The sequence below is a fragment of the Eublepharis macularius genome, chromosome 9 (assembly GCF_028583425.1).
Source record: "Eublepharis macularius isolate TG4126 chromosome 9, MPM_Emac_v1.0, whole genome shotgun sequence".
Taxonomy (NCBI): domain Eukaryota; kingdom Metazoa; phylum Chordata; class Lepidosauria; order Squamata; family Eublepharidae; genus Eublepharis; species Eublepharis macularius.
In genome coordinates, this window is record NC_072798.1 from 81877220 (window position 1) to 81895097 (window position 17878).

General features: G+C 42.9%; 1 protein-coding gene across 2 annotated transcripts in view; it reads right to left on the minus strand.

The window, feature by feature from the left end:
• SLC13A1 (solute carrier family 13 member 1) overlaps window positions 1-17878 on the minus strand; it is an 84980-nt gene that overhangs the window by 42111 nt on the left and 24991 nt on the right. The window contains exons 4-7 of one of the 2 annotated variants that reach the window (XM_054989246.1): window positions 7786-7973; window positions 7615-7672; window positions 7467-7527; window positions 1315-1475 (exon numbers count right to left, since the gene is read on the minus strand). In XM_054989246.1, coding sequence (XP_054845221.1) covers window positions 1315-1475; window positions 7467-7527; window positions 7615-7672; window positions 7786-7973 — 468 coding nt within the window. Of the gene's footprint in view, window positions 1-1314; window positions 1479-7466; window positions 7528-7614; window positions 7673-7785; window positions 7974-17878 lie in introns of both variants that reach the window. The other variant, XM_054989245.1, reaches the window with a different exon arrangement.

Consider the following 17878-nt stretch of genomic DNA (forward strand, 5'->3'; position numbering starts at 1 on the left):
TTTTAAGCCCCATTTTGTTCAACAGGAAACACTTAACAATTAACTCTCCCATTGAAATCCATGAGATTTAAACATGCTTAACTTTGACAGGATGATGCTCACTGTAGTATTGGGATACAGGGCTGATGCCAAAGGCAAAGCAGATGAAACCGTAAAGCATTCTGTGATGGTGATTATGGTTAGTAAACACTCCAGCATTTTGTTTTTTTGGCCATGTAACTCTTTTAACTAAACCTATGATTCCCCATACATTATAGGAGCTAACTGCTTCGTTCATGAACTTTTCTGTATTTTTCCTGATTAGAATTTTACATAAAAACACATCACTTTATACTTCATGCTTTTCATACCCCCTTGATCCTCCTCCCCCGCCCCCATCCTGCTTTAAGTGTTTGCCTAGCGAGGATCCATTCACAGCATCTAAAGAAGTGGGCCCTAGTCCACAAGAGTTCATACTGGGATAAAAATATGTTCCTCTTTGTGGTGCCACAAGACATGTTTTTCCCCCTCTTCCCTTTCTTTTTTCTCTAACAGGTGTTCAACTACCCTCAACTTTCCATGCCTTTTGTGAAGCAATGAGCATGCTCAGTCTTCATCAGGCTTCTTAATTTTTTAAAAAAGTTCTCTTATCTTAATGTGCACAGTTGTATTTTTGATGCATACCTGGGAAGTTTCCTGTGGGTAAAGAAATTTCAAAGAGATCAGGGTAGCATAAAGGGTTTGCTCAGCCCCCATTCTAACCTCATGAAGAAGTTAGTTAGACGGAGCAAGTGAACTTCATGGCTCAGTGGGGATTTGCCCCAGAACCGTCCAGTCCTACTCTGCCATTTCTAACCATTGTGCCATGTGGGCTGTCTGGGTGGAGCTATTTCCTTGCCTTGCTAATGTACACTTGGCATCAACTGCACTATTAGAGTATAGAAGCAGGCATGAACTGAAATACAAACCGAAGTTCATCATGAACTGGGCCATTTCTTGGTTTGCGAACCAGCCATTCGTGGGAGCTCATTTCTCATGAACTGTGATGAATTTTAGCCTGGTTCATTTGGTTTGTATTTCGGTTCATCACTGCAGACAGCTTGGTACTGATCAATCAGTTTCCTAGGCAAGGGGGGGGGGGAATGGGCTCTCTGCAGACCTTCTACTGACCTGGAAGTGACGTTTTCATGAACTGAATAAACTGGTTCATGAACCAGGGCAAGTTCGTGGTTCGTGAAACATGATGACGAACCACAAACAGCATGGTTTGGAATTTTCCTGGTTTGTGCCCATGTCTATTAGAGTATAATAAAAAAAATTGGTATCTTCACTTACGTATTGAATTGCTCAGCAAATATCAAGTTGGTGGATGTTCCAGTGATGGTAGTCAATCCTCCAATAGTAGATGCATACGCAATGCACAGGCACATGACTTTACACATCATGTGGTCCCTTTTGTTTCGGTATTTTCTACCTGTTTCACTTGCTGCTGGATTCTGCTTAAAAATGAAATAACCAACATTACTAATTCAGTGGTACAAGCAGACTCTGCTTTGGCTCATTATGTGATAATCTGCATTCATAGTGGAGAAATCAGGCAATTGCTTCAGCCCCAAGGGCTTCTTCCTACTATTTCAGCCTGTGGCAATTCCAACCACATCTGTTCAAGTTAATTATCATGAACATCTGCCAGCATGGCCAGAATCTGGCTTTGACCTAGCACCACAAACCATCGTAAACTGAGCTGATGGCGGTATGCCAAACGTCACCTTCAGGCCAAACCCAGCACAGACCAGTAGTTTCTCAAGATTGTCTTGTTCTGGACTGATGTAGTAAAAAGTTAGCAGAGGCTGGCTTTTTTTTCCTAGTGAGAACAGAACTGGACCAAATATTAATGACTTGTTCCAATTTTGTAGTGATAAATGCTTGTGGGATATGACCCAAACTGAGAGGGAGGGGGAATCTTCTTTAAAATCCATGGTACAAGAGAAATTTTAACAGTGATTTTGTCTCAAATGCTCCATCATGCAGCTTCACTCTATGCGCTTACTTCTAATCAGTTCATTTCAATAAATTAGTAGGCCTAAATACATACCTAACTAATGGAAGACCCCAGGGCAAATTTACTGTATTACTCTACCTCATATTCATAGATACTATAATTCAGATTACAATATATAATGTCCTCAGGCTAATTCTTTAGTATTTTTTTTTTAAAAAAATATATGAATACAAATTCAGGAAGAGGGTGGGATAGAATGGGTTGTGGCCTTCACATGATACAAATCTGATACAAAAGGGGCTTACTTCCAATAATTTGAATACAAGTGGCTATATGGACTAAATAAAGGTTTTTCTGATAGGTAAATAGGAATATTAAAGAGATATAAATAGAGAAAGCAGTACAGATTTGCTTGGAACATGGTAGGAATGTTCCTTTGGCCTAATCAGGCCAGGCACCATGTTTTCTGGAGCCTAAGGCCAGGAGCAACTTCAGCATTGTTGCTGCCCGTGTGCGCAAAGTGTGTGCGCACACCTGGACTGCATAATGACATCATGCGACAGGCAGCTGGGATGGCGTGCGTGCGTCCTCCCAGCCATCCCGCTCAGTTGCTCCGCACGCCTCCTCAGCCACCTGCTGTGCCTGGCCCGCAGCTGCTGCATCCAGCTGGGAGTGTGTGCTGGTGGCAGCAGCAACACAGGGCAGCTGAACGGGAGGGTTGGGAGGCTGCAGCAGCTGCGGGTCAGGCACGGCAGGTGGCCAGGGCGGCACACAGGTGGCTTCCTAGCCCTCCAGTGCTGCCGCCGCCAGCTCTGCGGTGCATGCCCCTGCCCCTGGTGCCCCCTCCGGTGCCTCAGTGCTCGAGGTGGCTAACGGACCTGCCTCTATAGACACGCCGGCTCTGGGCCTAATTATGGTTTCTCAACATTTACATTTTTAGGTAACATACATAGGGTTCTGCTTACTTAAAAGGAATACATCATACTCTCAGCTCAAAGAGGTGGTGAACAATCTACAGTCAATCAAATACACAAACTGACCATGTCAGCCTGGAAGAAGAAAGAAAACGAGATCTCATTTTAAGGTCTCCCTCCCACATTCTCAGACTAACTAAAGATGTCCCAGGCTGTCCAAAATCACTACTAATATAAAATATACATAGATTTCTGAGACTGTGTTAAGGACTTCACCTTTGTGTTTCTCCTTCCCTTGCACAGTTAAATCTATAACTGAGAACAGGCATTTAATCCACGATGCACCCGACAGGATTACAGTTATGGAGGAATGGCTATAAGCCAAGGGATAATAGATCTCTCCCAGGTCTCCAGATAAGAATTCATGAGTCATTATTGCAAAGCAAAGTCAGGACTAGATTTGACATGACAATCTTTGTTAAAAGGCATGCCAAGAACAACTACACTGAAACTCGGGACAGGATGGAGGTCAAAGTGTGAGACAAGGATACAGAAAACCAGATAAGTGAAAGAATCATAGTTCATGAGGTAAAGCTGGTGGCACATGCTGGGGAAAAAAGGATCCACCGGCTAGAAAACTTGGGGGGATAACAGGAAGGGCTCAAAGAGGGTGCTTGAAAACCTTGCCATACAAAACCATCAAAATATTCTCAGGCTCCATCCATATATTACAAAGGCCCAATGTTTGTTTGGGAGCAACACAAAGACTTTGCACCAAGAAGGCAGGGCAAAGTAGCCACTCCTGCCTTCTGTTTTTCCATCTGCAAGCCATGTCATAGAACTGCTGTCAGCTCCATTTTAAGGAAATAATAATAACAATAATAACTGTGCTTATATACCACTCTTCTAGACAGATGAGAGCCTCATCCAGAGCAGTGAACGAGTTAGTGTTATTATTATCCTCACAATGCAGCTGGGGAGCTGAGAGAAATGGCTTACTCAAGGACCCCTACTGAGCTCATGGCAGTAGTGGGATTCGAACCAGTACAGTGCTGATTTGCAGCTGAACCGCTTAACCACTGTGCTACAGCAGCTCACGGTGCTACAGTGGCTACACATAAGTTTCGCAATGAAGCCAAGAACAGTTCCACGGGGTGGTTTGCAGATGTGAAAACAGCAAAGAGAGACTAAAGGTGATTCTCCCTGCCTGCTTTGGTCACAAACAGAAAAAAGGTTGTGTGTGTCTGGGAGGCAGAAAACTCCCATTACGTATGTGATACAAAGAATTCATGTTGTTCAACAAACATGAGGACGTAGTAATATAGAGATGAAGGCCAAGAGGAATGATACTGAGTACAGTTGCCTGATTAGAATTTCATACATTAGGAATATTTTGGAACTGTAACTCGCATAAACTAACTTTCGGCTTTTTTCAAAGTCCTGATTTTTAACCTATAAGGCCTTATAGGTTAAAAGAGCCAGTTTGGTGTAGTGGTTAAGAGCACGGGACTCTAATCTGGAGAGCCAGGTTTGATTCCCCACTCCTCCACGAAGCCAGCTGGGTGACCTTGGGTGAGTCACAGTTCTCTGGAGCTCTCTCAGCCCCACCCACCTCACAGGGTGATTGTTGTGGGGTAATAATAACACTTTGTAAACCGCTCTGAGTGGGCATTAAGTTGTCCTGAAGGGCGGTATATAAATTGAATGTTGTTGTTGTTGTTGTTGTTGTTGTTGTTGTTGTTGTTATTAAAATGGCTTGGGATAGAAGTTGCTTGCTTCACTATGAACTTAGGTTTACCAGGTCCTTCCTGGAAACTTGTGGGAGGTTGGGCGGTGGTGAGGTACTGGCACTTTTCTTTACTGCTTTATCTTCATGTGCACACATTAGTGCATGCGCCTGTGGGGGCACATGATATTGTCACTTCTGGTGTGGACCGGAAGTGATGTCTACATGCCACTTCATGCCATGAAATGTTTTTGCTATATTTTGGGCTGATTCTTAAAGAACTGGTTTTGCAGCGATGCCGTTGCTTTCAATGAAAATGGAAATGATGTCATTGAGCCAGCACACAGGAGCACACACACAGCCCCTTCCCAAGCCTGCCTGGCTTTGGCTGGCAATCTCCATGGCCCTGTTTCCTCCCACTGACTGCCAGCAATCATTAGGCAGTGATAGAAATCACTGGGAGATTGCCTACCACTGGCGGGCACCTGAGATCCCTAACCTGCCTATATCTTAAAGTTAGCTTCTGAAGGTATCCTCCAAATCCTTCCCCTCCCACCCACACCTTCTCAGAGTAGGCAAATGGCAACCCATAATGGGACTTTTCCCAGGTGGCCCTGCAGTGCTAGGATACGTTTTGTGCACCTGCCATGTGGTAAGCTCCCCCAACATTACTTGTGGCCAAAACTATAGTGAAGTTTGGCCTCATGTTCTCCCATTTGGGTAACAAAGTCCAAAAAGGTGCTAGCATGAAACTAAGTTGCAGCAGAGTGGTGCATTTGTATATTATAAACCTGCCTGAGAGAGCGTTTCCTCCCCCCTGGGCAAGTACTGTTTGAAACCTAACATCCCACAACTCCTGGTTGTTTGTTAATATTTATCTCAGATATGTTCCTTTCTGAATTAACTTTGTTCTTGTTCATTTTTAAAAAGTTAACCATCTTGTTCGTGTTAGTTTTCCTCATATCCCTCAGTAATAAATGCAGGCTTGGGTGAATTTATACCCAGGCCCAGATTCTATCCCTTCAACTTCTTAAATTCTCACTGGAAGCTCCCAGTGCAGTGTGATAGGCAATAAATCATGACAGGAAAAATCTTTTTGTGTGTGTCTACCCCCAAGAAAACTATCACAGTGACTTTTTTTAGTATCCTATGAATTCGAGGTGATGATAGCATTTAATGCTTATTCTATGTTCTAATTTATTTTATTTCATTTTAGCACGATTTTCTTTGCTATTTATAATGCTTAATTGTTTACTATGCTGTCTTACATGCTTTTTAAAAATGTGGGATACAAACTAGAAATGGGCATGAACAGCAATACAAACAAAAAAAAGCCACAAATAGCCCAATCTGCTGTTTCCAAACAAGCTGTTCATGAGGCCCCATTCTAAATGAACAGGGGGCTGTTGCAAGCCTGGTTTGTTGCTGTTCGTCAAGCCAGACAGTCTGGCACCTGCAATCAATTCTCTTGGCAATTTAGGCAGGGATTGTCTGAACTCTGTTTGAACTCTTGCTGTTGCCCTGGAAACCCCAATCTAAGCCCAATTTAGCTTGATAGGCAGGTCTTCCTTTCAAGTGTGGAGCTCCAAATTTGTTACAAGGGAACAAAGACCAGAGGGGAGGGGGCTCCCAGCTCTGGCTTTGGAGACGGAGAGTCAGCTGCTGTTGGCATTTTGATAGAAAGAGTGCATTGGAGTTTGAATTTCCTTTGTGTGTGGTGGGATAGGGATCTACCCCTTCAAGTTCCAGGGCTGCTACCAGGCTCTGGTACCTTTCCTGCTGCCTGCTTAGGTAAGGTTTCTAGGAGTGGTGTGATAGGGATCTTGACTTGGATGATGGCTGGAGGACAGCCTGCTGGCCCCCACGAACATCCAGCCAACCACAAACATGTTCATGAACAGGGCCATGCTCGTGGTTGTTTGTGAGTCCCTGTTCGTTGGTGAAAACGAACAACAAACATTATGTTTATTTTTTTCTGTTCGTGCCCATCTCTAATACAAACATTATGAACAAAGAACCAAGAAGAAATCATCATTCTCATTAAGTTCCAAGAAATAACAATTCTCATTAAGTTCCAAGGAAGACAAAAAATACAAAGTGTCTTTCTCATCTTCTATGAGACTATAGTGTTTTTCCAGCAAGTGATAGTGCTTTAACATATGCCAACCTTACACAGATGTAGGAGATGAAATAGGATAAGAACTAGAGAATGTCAAAAATCTCAGAGGAACAAAGCAAGTCACACATGTAAAAGTAAGAACATCAAAGTATAACACTCACTTTACTGCTCAAAGTTCTGTTAGGAAGAAAGGGTGCTGTTCTAGGGATAGTTCTTCAGGGACATTATTCTAAAGAGAATTACTTGAAATTACTTCAGAAGTATCAGTTGTGTCTATCCTTACAGTCCCTTCCGATATACGATATAATGCAGTGGACATGGCAACAGCAGATTCAGAAAACTCGGTAAGGTCCCTACTGTACCTTCATATGTATTCATATCAGCATGTGTGAAAAGACAGATGGGCTACTTAGGGATATATGGTTAAAAACTAGTCCAGGTTAATCCACCCTGTAACATATGCTATAGTGATGGTATAGTGATAGAAGGCTATCAGAACTTGTTTAGTGGCTCCAGGCATAAGCTATATAGCTGATCCAGTAGGAAATATATCTCATGGCATCATTTCCATCAAAGTACCCTTCCTTTCCTGGTAAGGAAACAATCCACTTATAACCAAAGGATATGCCCATAAAAGTAAGATAAAACATATTAATGGATTGGGTTAATGGATTAGAGTATATTAGATGAGATAATATCAGGGGAGGTGTTACAAAAATAAAATACCTTTTCTTTTTCAATCTGGCACACAACATTCTGAGCAGTATTAGCAGTACCATTGCAGTATCTGGAAAAAGAAACTTGCTGTAAGAAAATCCTTGCTTTTGCTTGAAAAAAATTGTGTAATAGGAATGACTAAGTGCATATATTTTACCCGTTTGCTTGCTTTGCTTTATCTTTCAAGTCATCTGCTTCACAATCATTAATATTTTCTGGAAAAAATTAGCAAACATTTTTCAATGAATGGCTTCCAATTTAGCTGGTTTGTTGTAGCCAAAGTGAAGATGAAGAATGCCAAAGAAAGAATATCAACATTGATGCCTACCGTCAAGTTCCAGAGCATGATTGGTAGCTCCGTTTGCATAGGCCATTTCTATGGCATCGACTTCGGCTTCAGCATGGATGATTTGCTGTGCCACTGCCTCGACGATGGGCATCACCATAGCAGCAGTAGAGGTATTGCTAAGCCACATGGACAAGAAGGCACTGCTGATCATGAAACCAAGTGTCAGCCTGAAATCAGAAGCACCACTGTGTCACTGGTCATCTCTTCTTAAGCACTCGATAAACCACAATAATGCACCACAGGACTGGATTTTTAAAAAAGAAAGAGCTGATTTAAAACTCCTTAGAACAGTGACTTGGATAACTTTGGGCCATTTCCACATGACTTACCTTCCCTCAGAACGACCTGGAACATCGTGCAAAAAATGCGGAAGATCGTGTTTTCTCGCGCGAGATTTGTGCGACGTCGTGCAAATCTCGCGCAAGAAAACGCGATCTTCCGTGTTTTTTGCACGATGTTCCGGGTCGTTCTGAGGGAAGGTAAGCCGTGTGGAAATGGCCCTGGTCAGTTTTTTTGCTCCCAGAACACAACAGGTCCTACCTTCCTCATGGCCCCTCCTGACTCCCAAACAAAGAGATCTTGCATCAATCCCATTCTAAAAAGATGAGGAACTATAAACAAAGGAGCTACAAAGAGTTGTTTTATGGATAAAAGGCTCAGGCTTGGACCCAGTAGGACATTTTCACGGATGGAATGATTTCTACAGCCCACACAACACCCTCCGAAATGCAGAAGAAAGAAATGAGGAAGTTGTGGTCTGTTCCATTACCGGAAATGCTATGTTAGAGCCAACAACAACAACATTCGATTTATATACAGCCCTTCAGGGCAACTTAACATCCACTCAGAGCAGTTTACAAAGTGTGTTATTATTATCCCCACAACAATCACCCTGTGTGGTGGGTGGGGCTGAGAGAGCTCTGACTGACCCAAGGTCACCCAGCTGGCTTCAAATGGAGGAGTGGGGAATCAAACCCAGTTCTACGGATCAGAGTCCTGGCACACTTAACCACTACACCAAACTGGCTCTCAAGGTGCTCAAGCTATAAAGATCATTCTTATACATTATTTACTTAATTGATATTCTGCCTTTCTCCTCAAGGAGGACTCAAAGCAGCTTATATGGTTCTTGACCTCTCCATTTTATCCTCACAGCAGTGTGTGTAGGTGGCCCAAGGTCACAAAGCAAGTTCCATGGCAGTGGAGGCATTTGAACACAGGTTTCCCAGATCTTCGTTTGATACTCTAACCACTATACCGGTCTGAAAGCACATGTTATGACAGAGTCAATGACTCCTATTTTTCAATGTGACACATTTTATGCACACCAAAAACAATATTTTAAAAGATAACATAGTTACAGTGGATGGGGTAGATCCAGCCGTTCTCCAAGGAGCCTTCCTCCAACTTCCCTTGAGAAGAGCCACTGAATCATCTGACAAAGACAGCTGTGGCTCTCGGAAGCTTATGCTACAATAAAGTTGGTTAGTCTTAAAGGTGCGACTGGACTCTTTACTATTTTGCTACTACATTGTACTACAGAATACATTGTAACATGGCCAACTCCTATGGATCTATGAATTTGGAGGAAGGGTCTTAAGGCTGGAGAGAGGCCTCAAACTTTGCTTGGTGGTGTGGTCAGATAGGGATAGGATCCACCCCATTATCTTTACCCTGACTTCAACCTCAATATTTGGTCCACTTCAGTGCAGCCCCATAATGGTCATGGGGGTACGGAAGCATCAATGGTGCGTGTGTTCCGAAGCCCTGGGGCTGTCGCCTTGTCATCATGGTTTACTGTATGTGACGTTCACGGCTGGGTAAACTGTTCTGGTTTAAAAATTCGAAGCCGCAGCATGTTATCAGATTTAAAATGCAAATGATACATAGTATAGTATTAGTTATGTAAGTACCGTAGCAATTGACCTCAGTAGGCAGCATTGAGCCCTGTGCAGTTTGTGCTCACAGCACTCAAGCACAGCCTACATTCCCTTCCTCCCCACCGTCCTCTCTGCTACAAAGCATTCTTTATTCAGTATTTTACTGGCAGTGATGGGCGGACTGGCCCTTTAACATACAAGAAAAGCTCCCCGTGGGCTACTGCCCTGGAGGGTCAATGGTGGCCCACATTCAGCAGAGCTCAATAGCCTTTGCACTCCAGGCAACACTACAACTATGTGCCAGAATAACATCTACCTCTGGCCTCTGCCATGGAAGCTCACCGGGTGACCTTGAGCCAGTCACACACACTCAGCCTAAACTACCCCACTGGGTTGCTGTGCGGATAAAATGGTGGACAGGAGAATGACATAAGCAGGTTTGGGTACCTATTGTGGACTAATGTGGAGTATAAACAAAGTAAGTAATTAAATAATATATACTATAATGTTATTTTTGTGTCATTGAGATGCAATATTTCTCTTGAATTTCATTAATATGTCTGGATAAACGACAATGACAGTATGGAGAAACTATAAACGAAAATTAAACTCTTAAACTGAACCAGAAAGCTCACAGAATGCTTATTTATGTCCATGTGCACTCCCCTGAGCTCAAACCTGTGTTCCTGTACTACAATACAAGTTCCCCCTGTGACCTGAACCTGACACAACTGCGCATGCCTAGTTAGAATGTTGGATTAGGATCTGGGAGATCCAGGTTCGAATCCCTGCTCTAGTGTAGATGCTCACCGGGTGACCTTGAGCCAGTCACACCCTCTCATCCTAACCTTCCTCACAGGGTTGATGTGAGGATAAAATGGAGGAGAGGAGAATGATGTGAGCAGCTCTGGGTCCCTACTGGGGAGAAAGGCAGCATATAAATGAAGCGTATAATTAAAATGACTGGTAGCATCGTAGGTATGGTTTCCTGCATGTTAGGAATGTGTGGTAAAGTGCAGAAAAGAACACAGAACACTTCCATGTGGAAAGATGCTGAATCAGCCCCCATTTCTTTTCCACCCTCTTTCCATTTGGGTAACCTTGAACACTCCACCGAAATGGTTCTCGGATCACAATGCTGGAAATAGTGAAAAGTGCTTTTATGGCCAGGTCAAACTTCAGTTTGTGAAATCACAACCTTGCCTACATAAAAAAAATACAAAATGTGTACCCCCCCCCCCTGCTTAATTCAGACCAAATGATCCTAGCAGGGATAATTTTTACAAAGATTGCCAAGACCTTTGGAACCCGTGTGGAGAAAAAAAAAAGTGTAAATGTTAATGATTGCTCAAGTCAGAACAGGCAGGCGTCTTTAAAAAGGAAAAGAAAATGGTCCACAATTATTTTGGTAGCCCTTTCCCCAAATTGGCTAATGATATCTAAGCTATTCAGAAATTAATATGCTTATGTATGCTTTCCAGGAGCACAAAAGATGATTAGGTTAAGCTCTAATTCTAGACATTATCTGTATCCCCTTTTTGTCTGCCTGTTATTAAGCAGATTACAGTAATTATAGCAAAAGGCTCCAGAAGAGGCCATTTGAACCGGTTTACTTATCTTGATGTTCGGATTAAAGATAGAATATTAATTCCATATTTGATGGACAGAGCTCCCTGAAAAGAAACAGTGTCCATTTTAAGCCTACCAGAAGACGCGCTTTGGTTTGGAATAGACATTTAACAGGAATGCTTATTTTAAAAAAATATAAATTTAATAATTTGTTAATTTTTATATTTATACCATGCTTTCCTCTCCAATGGGTATCCAAAGTAGCTTACAACATCATTATCCCCTCTTCCATTTTATCCTAACCACAACAACCCTGGGAGGTATAGGTTAGGCTGAGAGAGAGTGATTGGCCCAAGGTCACCCAGCAAGCCTCCTTAGCAGAAAGGTGATTCAAATCTGGGTTTCCCTGCTCCTAGTCTGCCATGCTAACCACTACACAATGCTGTCTCTCACATATCCTCACATTAGTGAACAAATACAGTCACTTTGTTCAATAAATCAGAAAAACAGGCAAAAAGTCAAACAGTTTCCAATATATTTCAAACTCAGGAGCAACCTGATGCTGACACTGGTTGGGCCTCCCTACCGTCCGACTAGAGGAAAATATGCCCCGCTACCCACCCAGCCTATTAAATACTTTGGAGATGGTTGGGTGGTAGTTATTGGAGAAGTCTGCTGTTGTGTGTTTTAAATGTTTATGTGGTTTTACTGGTTTTAAAGTTATATGTATTTTAAATTACTATACCAATTGTAATCCACCCTGAGCCTGCTGATGCAGGGAGGGCGGAATATAAATTGAATTAAATAAATAAATAACCTAGCAATGCCTTTTGAAACAGGACAGCTTTGCATAGCTGCTGGAAGGTTAGTAAGGCTGGCATCCTATGGACTATTCCATCACTGAAACCAAATTGAATCTGACAGGACCTGAAAAGTGACAACCAAACTTGACAAAACAAGGACTCTACAAGCAAAAAGTATGGAGAGCACCTAAACAGGAGCATTGATACAGAGGAAAGACCATTCTTTAGGCATGAGGTTGACATATCATGAAAGTCTTTTGTTTCTAACCCTGATTGAGATGTAGGAAAATCAAGCAGGAGCATCTCTGGGCCTTGCCTCTACCATCCCTTGGTCCAAAGTTAGAAAATCTAGCCATTGGTAGATTTTGCAATGCCCCATGGTGCAGAGTGGTAAGCTGCAGTACTGCAGCCCAAGCTCTGCTCACAACCTGAGTTCGATCTTGGTGGAAGCCAGGTTCAGGTAGCCAGCTCAAGGCTGACTCAGCTTTCCATCCTTCCGAGGTCGGTAAAATGAGTACCCAGTTTCCTGGGGGTAAAGTGTAGATGACTGGGGAAGGCAATGGCAAACCACCCCGTAAAAAGTCTGCCAAGAAAACGTCGTGGTGCAACGTCCCCCCATGGGTCAGTAATGACTTGGTGCTTGCACAGGGGACTACCTTTACCTTTACGTACAGGGTAAAGGCAGGTTTGCAGATTCCAGAATGATGTTCGCTTGCACTGGATTTTTTAAAACTAGGGACAGTGTTACAAACTTGGGTACCCAGTTTAGCATGCTATGGCTTGGATCCTACCAGTTTGTCCACTGCTAAAAGGGTGGGGGGGGGAGTTTTCTTTTGAACACTGCAAAGGTGAAGCCAGAGATTTTGAGACCTGGACAAAAGTCATATGAAATAGAAATGAGACTAGATCAAGTAGAAAAGCTGGGTATCTAGGCAGCTCTGAGAGACAGCTCTGTCTTTTTAAACTACCTTTCCCGGCTAACATTGCATCTCCTGACACATGTCCTTCATGTGTCAGCTGTTTCATGTAGAGAAACTGTGTTTTTCACCCCCTCCACAGCTAATAACAATTTGGGGACGTGAGCTTGGTTTCAAAGGGTAAAACCTCCTCTCCCCCAGCATTGTGCCTTGATCACAATAAATATAATTTAAAAAGAGAATTCACGATGAAATTAGATTCTGAGATCCTGGATATGTCTTCCTCATAACCTAGATTAAATTGTAATTTCTTGACAGTCACCTTGTTTGGCCAATAGAGATCATATAGGGTTCACATGCTTAAAATTGCTCCCCTAAAAACACTGCATCCTGTGTCAAAATCTTACAGTGCAACTCTGTACAGAGTTACTCTATTCTAAGACCATCAGTTTCAATCGTCTTAAGCCTGGAATCACTCGGTTGAACTACGAGCCCTTCTCTTTGATATGGAAGGGTTTTAACATATGGTGTGATTTTGCAAACAAGGGGTTCCTTATGTGAAATGTCAGGTGGGAGGACTGCGTTATGTCAGAAAATTATTGTTTGGACGGGGGCTTAGGTAAATGCTATCTCTCAGCATATGTTCCTTGTCCGTGAAAAGGCAACCAGGCTTGTAATGAGGCCAAACAGCAATATGAATGCAGACAGAAGAGCGGGAGAAAGAATTCGTCGTAGGATGAGTGATGAATAGTGTGTTTTGAAATGTACCAAATTTTAAAACACAAAGTGCCAAGCTTATCTTCCATTTCCTGGAACGTATCATATTCAGAGACCTGTTTCTTGCCAGGATTGTATGTTATAGGTTGTGTAACGATGACTAAAAAGAGAGAAGTAAACTTTTTGACTGGAGTGCTGAAATATGTTGATGCACCTTCAAACACAGCAGGGGAGGGGGCTGCACTTCGGCAGAGACACTTGGAGTAAACACACCTTAGTGGCACTACCAGGAGCTCAGAGGCTCACCTAGCATGGGTCTGGGAGGCAATGATGGGTACAAATCAGGCCTGAGGTCTAAGCTGCCAGTCCCAGTATCTCTGTCATCACCTCAAGGTCTCAGCTTCATTGCTTGGGTGGAGAACACCAAGCCAAGAGGTTGCCTGCCCCAGTCTAAGCCTTCCTTGGCCATTTCCACACGACGTACCAGTCTCTGGAACGTTGTACAAAACACATGGAAAATAGTGTCATCTCGCGCGAAATCGCGCCAGGAAGACGTGATGTTGCACAAAACTCCCGGATGATAGCATCTTCCTGGCACGATTTCACATGAGAAGATGCTATCTTCCACGTGTTTTGCACAATGTTCCAGAGGCTGGTAAGTCGTGTGGAAATGGCCCTTGATTAGAATGTGCTACCAGGATGACTGCCAAGCTGAAACTCAGAAGTCTTTCACCTTTTACTTTTACTTCTTCCCCTGCAGTGAGAGATGATGCTTTGACATGCCTCTCATCAAATTTCTTGCTCCTTGCTGTTACTCAGCCCTCCTACCACCTGAAGCCCCAGAACAGGTAAATGAAGAAGGACAGAACCAAGTAAAAAAGTAGGTGGGAGGTACTGCAGAGATGTCTCCTGTGCAGTAAAGATATTATGTGTGTAAAGTCACAGACAGCTTCTGGCGACAACCCCATGGGGCAAAAGACAAACAAAGCTGATTTGCCATTGCCTGCCTCTAGTTATCAAGGTCTAATGAGATCAGTTTAGCTTGGGCTAACCAGGTAAGGGTCTGCAAAGACATTCAAGGTGAAAAAAGAGCACTCCAGGTAATAACCTGCCAACCTTAGTTACTTGTACTTGTAGCAGGACTCCTACACCCTGGTTTCACAAGCTTTCTATTCTCATACTACTCCCTACAGTAGGGCACACCTTACAGGACCCATCCAGCCAACAGAATGCTAAATTTGTCCTGAATAAATTAATGTTATGGAATGGCTTGTCTGATGAGGTTAGGAGAACCCCCAATCTCCTGGCGTTCTGCAAATGATACAAAGCTGAATTATTCAAGTGGGCTTTTTTTATACAGGTAGAAGGGCTTTAGTGTAAGGAAATGGTGCAGAGAAATGCTGGTAAAGGGACAGGGACTATGGACTATACTACTGTATACTTACCAAGTAGCTTCTGGATTGTTTAATATGTCATATTAAATTGCCTATGCTTCGTTTTGGTGTTATCTTTAGCTCTGTATCAGCTTCTACTTGTATTTATATTTCTACAATCCATACCCTACTACAGTGGGTTTTATTTTTATATGTCATCATATTGACCTACACTGTGTAATCTGCCTTGAGTTTCAGTGAGAAAAGGCAGGCTCTAAATAATATAAATTTTTTTTAAAAAAAATCTGAAAGCAACAACAAAACATATCTAATTCCTAAAAAGTGTCCACAAATCTGAAATGGAAATCTAAAGGTCTGGAGTGAAGGAGGCATGTTTCAAACCGCAAGTCCCTTCCAGCCAGCCCCCCTTTCCTCGAAAGCCCTCAGTTTAGATTCAAACTAGGTTCTGCATAGTCGGGCCACACTGAATAACTGACGGATTCGCTTCCTGACACTCAAATATTACAGTACTGCTTCCACACTCTGCTTGGATTATAAAAAATGCTTCCTTTTTCCACTACCCGTATCTGACAAAGGAAGCTGTTGAAATCTTGGAAATCTAGTTGGTCTTTAAGGTGCTATTAGACCCAACATCTCGTTGTGACTTTGTAATGCATATTGTGTGAAATCAGCCTCAATCAGTTCTTGTACTGGGTTGATTTGCAGCCATGGGCGGGGGGGGGGGGGAGGGTTCATGTGACGATCCCACCCTCAGTGTTGCTGGAAGTCGTCGATGATTCAACTCATTTTCTTCAATCACCTGATGCTACCGTAGAACACTTGCTAGCCTATCTTACAGTGCAATCCTAAGCAGAGTTACTCCAGTCTAAGCCCATTTATTTCAATTGGCTTAGACTGGTGTAACTCTGCTTAGGATTTCCCTGTCAGTCTTCTGCTCTTCTGTAGTTATGACAGCCCGCATGGTGTAGTGGTTTGAGCATATGACCTGGGAGGCCCAGGTTCATATCACTACTCTCCCTCAGCCCTACCCACCTCACAGGAGATTGTCGCAAGGATAATAATAACACACTTTGTAAACTGCCCTGAGTGGGCATTAGGCTGTCCTGAAGGGCGGTATATAAATTGAACATTGTTGTTTGTTGTTGTTTTTATTATTATCTCTGCCATGGAAGCTTGTCAGGTAATGTTGGCCAGTTATTCTCTCTCAGGGCCAAACTACAAGTGACAAATGACACAGGTTGGACACTTGTCAGCTTCCCTCAAGTTTTGATGGGAAATGTAGGCAGCTTGGTGGAATGTTGGACAAGTGACAGTTGAAAAGTCCATTGGACAGCATTCGGAGAGCCAAGTGGCAAGACCAGGATGCCTACATTTCCCAGCAAAACTTGAGGGAAGCTGACAAGTGTCTAACCTGTGTCATCCGTCACTTGTAGCTTGGCCCTCAGTCTAACTACTTCACCTGCTTGTTGTGTTAAGGAAAAAATAGAGGAAAGGAGAAGAATGTTGCCAGCTTCTATTGGTCCTCTACTGGGGAGAAAAGCAGGATATAAATATCTAAATAGATACACGTGTGGCTGTTTTATTCCTTAATATCATGAGCAGAAACATGGAGACGGCAAGCCCTCTTCCCCATCCCACAGGCTGTGTTCCTCAGCTGCCATACAGGTTTCTTTTTTCATCCAGCCCAAATGTAGAGGAGGGAAGACTTCTTTTTCTAACCGTCCCCAGTTACTGTCATCAATATATAACTGACAACTCATTGGTTTTTCATCACAGCAGCATCTGGCAATTCAGAATCCGAAAACCTGTTCTGCCTGGAAGCTTCCTTTGTCTCGCTAACTGGATTGACAAGGGACAGTTGGGGATATCTGACCCTTTGCAAGCAATAAAGAGGAGCACAGCATGTCTTTTTGATTCTCTTGCCTTCTCATTTGTAAAAAAAACCTGTCAGCAAATTGGGGAACGGCTGGGTCTTCTTATGTGGCTGTGAAAATATCGCTAGAACCATCTCAACTCCAAATTGAATAATAACCACATAATATATGAAAAGGTCTTTCCAGTTGCGTTGTATCAATCATTAAAAAACATGAGCAGGCATTGTTCACAAATTCATCTGCTATTTTGTTCCAAGTCCCGCACCATTATTGTAGATATCAGAAGCACTGCATATGAGACTCATTGTCTCAATTCAATGATATGGATAATTAAGTTTCAGCAAAAGGGACTCGAGGTTTAGCAAATCTCTCCAGCAGCCAAAGCACTCTTTTCTTGAGTCTTGTGAGTCAGCAATACCGCACATCATAACACTGCCACAAGAGCTGCCACATCATTTCGTGCGCCGCTGGCTCTTGTTATGATTTGGTGCCCCTACCTCATGTAGCGGGAGAGAGCACTACATGTGATCCTCTAAGTAAGTGCATTCATTATTTTATATGAATACAACACCACATTTATTTTCCAGCTTTAGTACACAATCAAAAAACCAGACATTGCACCTGTCAAGGCTGGAAAATACACACATTGCCCTATTCAGAAAAAATGGTGACCAGGTGTAGTGCACTCTCCCAATACAAGAGGTAAGAACAGCAGGAAAGATCACAGCGGTGTGAGAATGAAAAATCCAGCAGGTGATGTTTTTGCTGCCATGGAGTTGCTGTGACGACGAAATCAGCACCTGGTGAATTTCTTTCCATCATGCCATTGTTAAAGGCACAGGAGCTTTCATCAGGAAAGGAGGTGGCAACTTTATCTGCACAACTGCGTTTGAGTCCAAAGGGATTTGCAGCGGTATT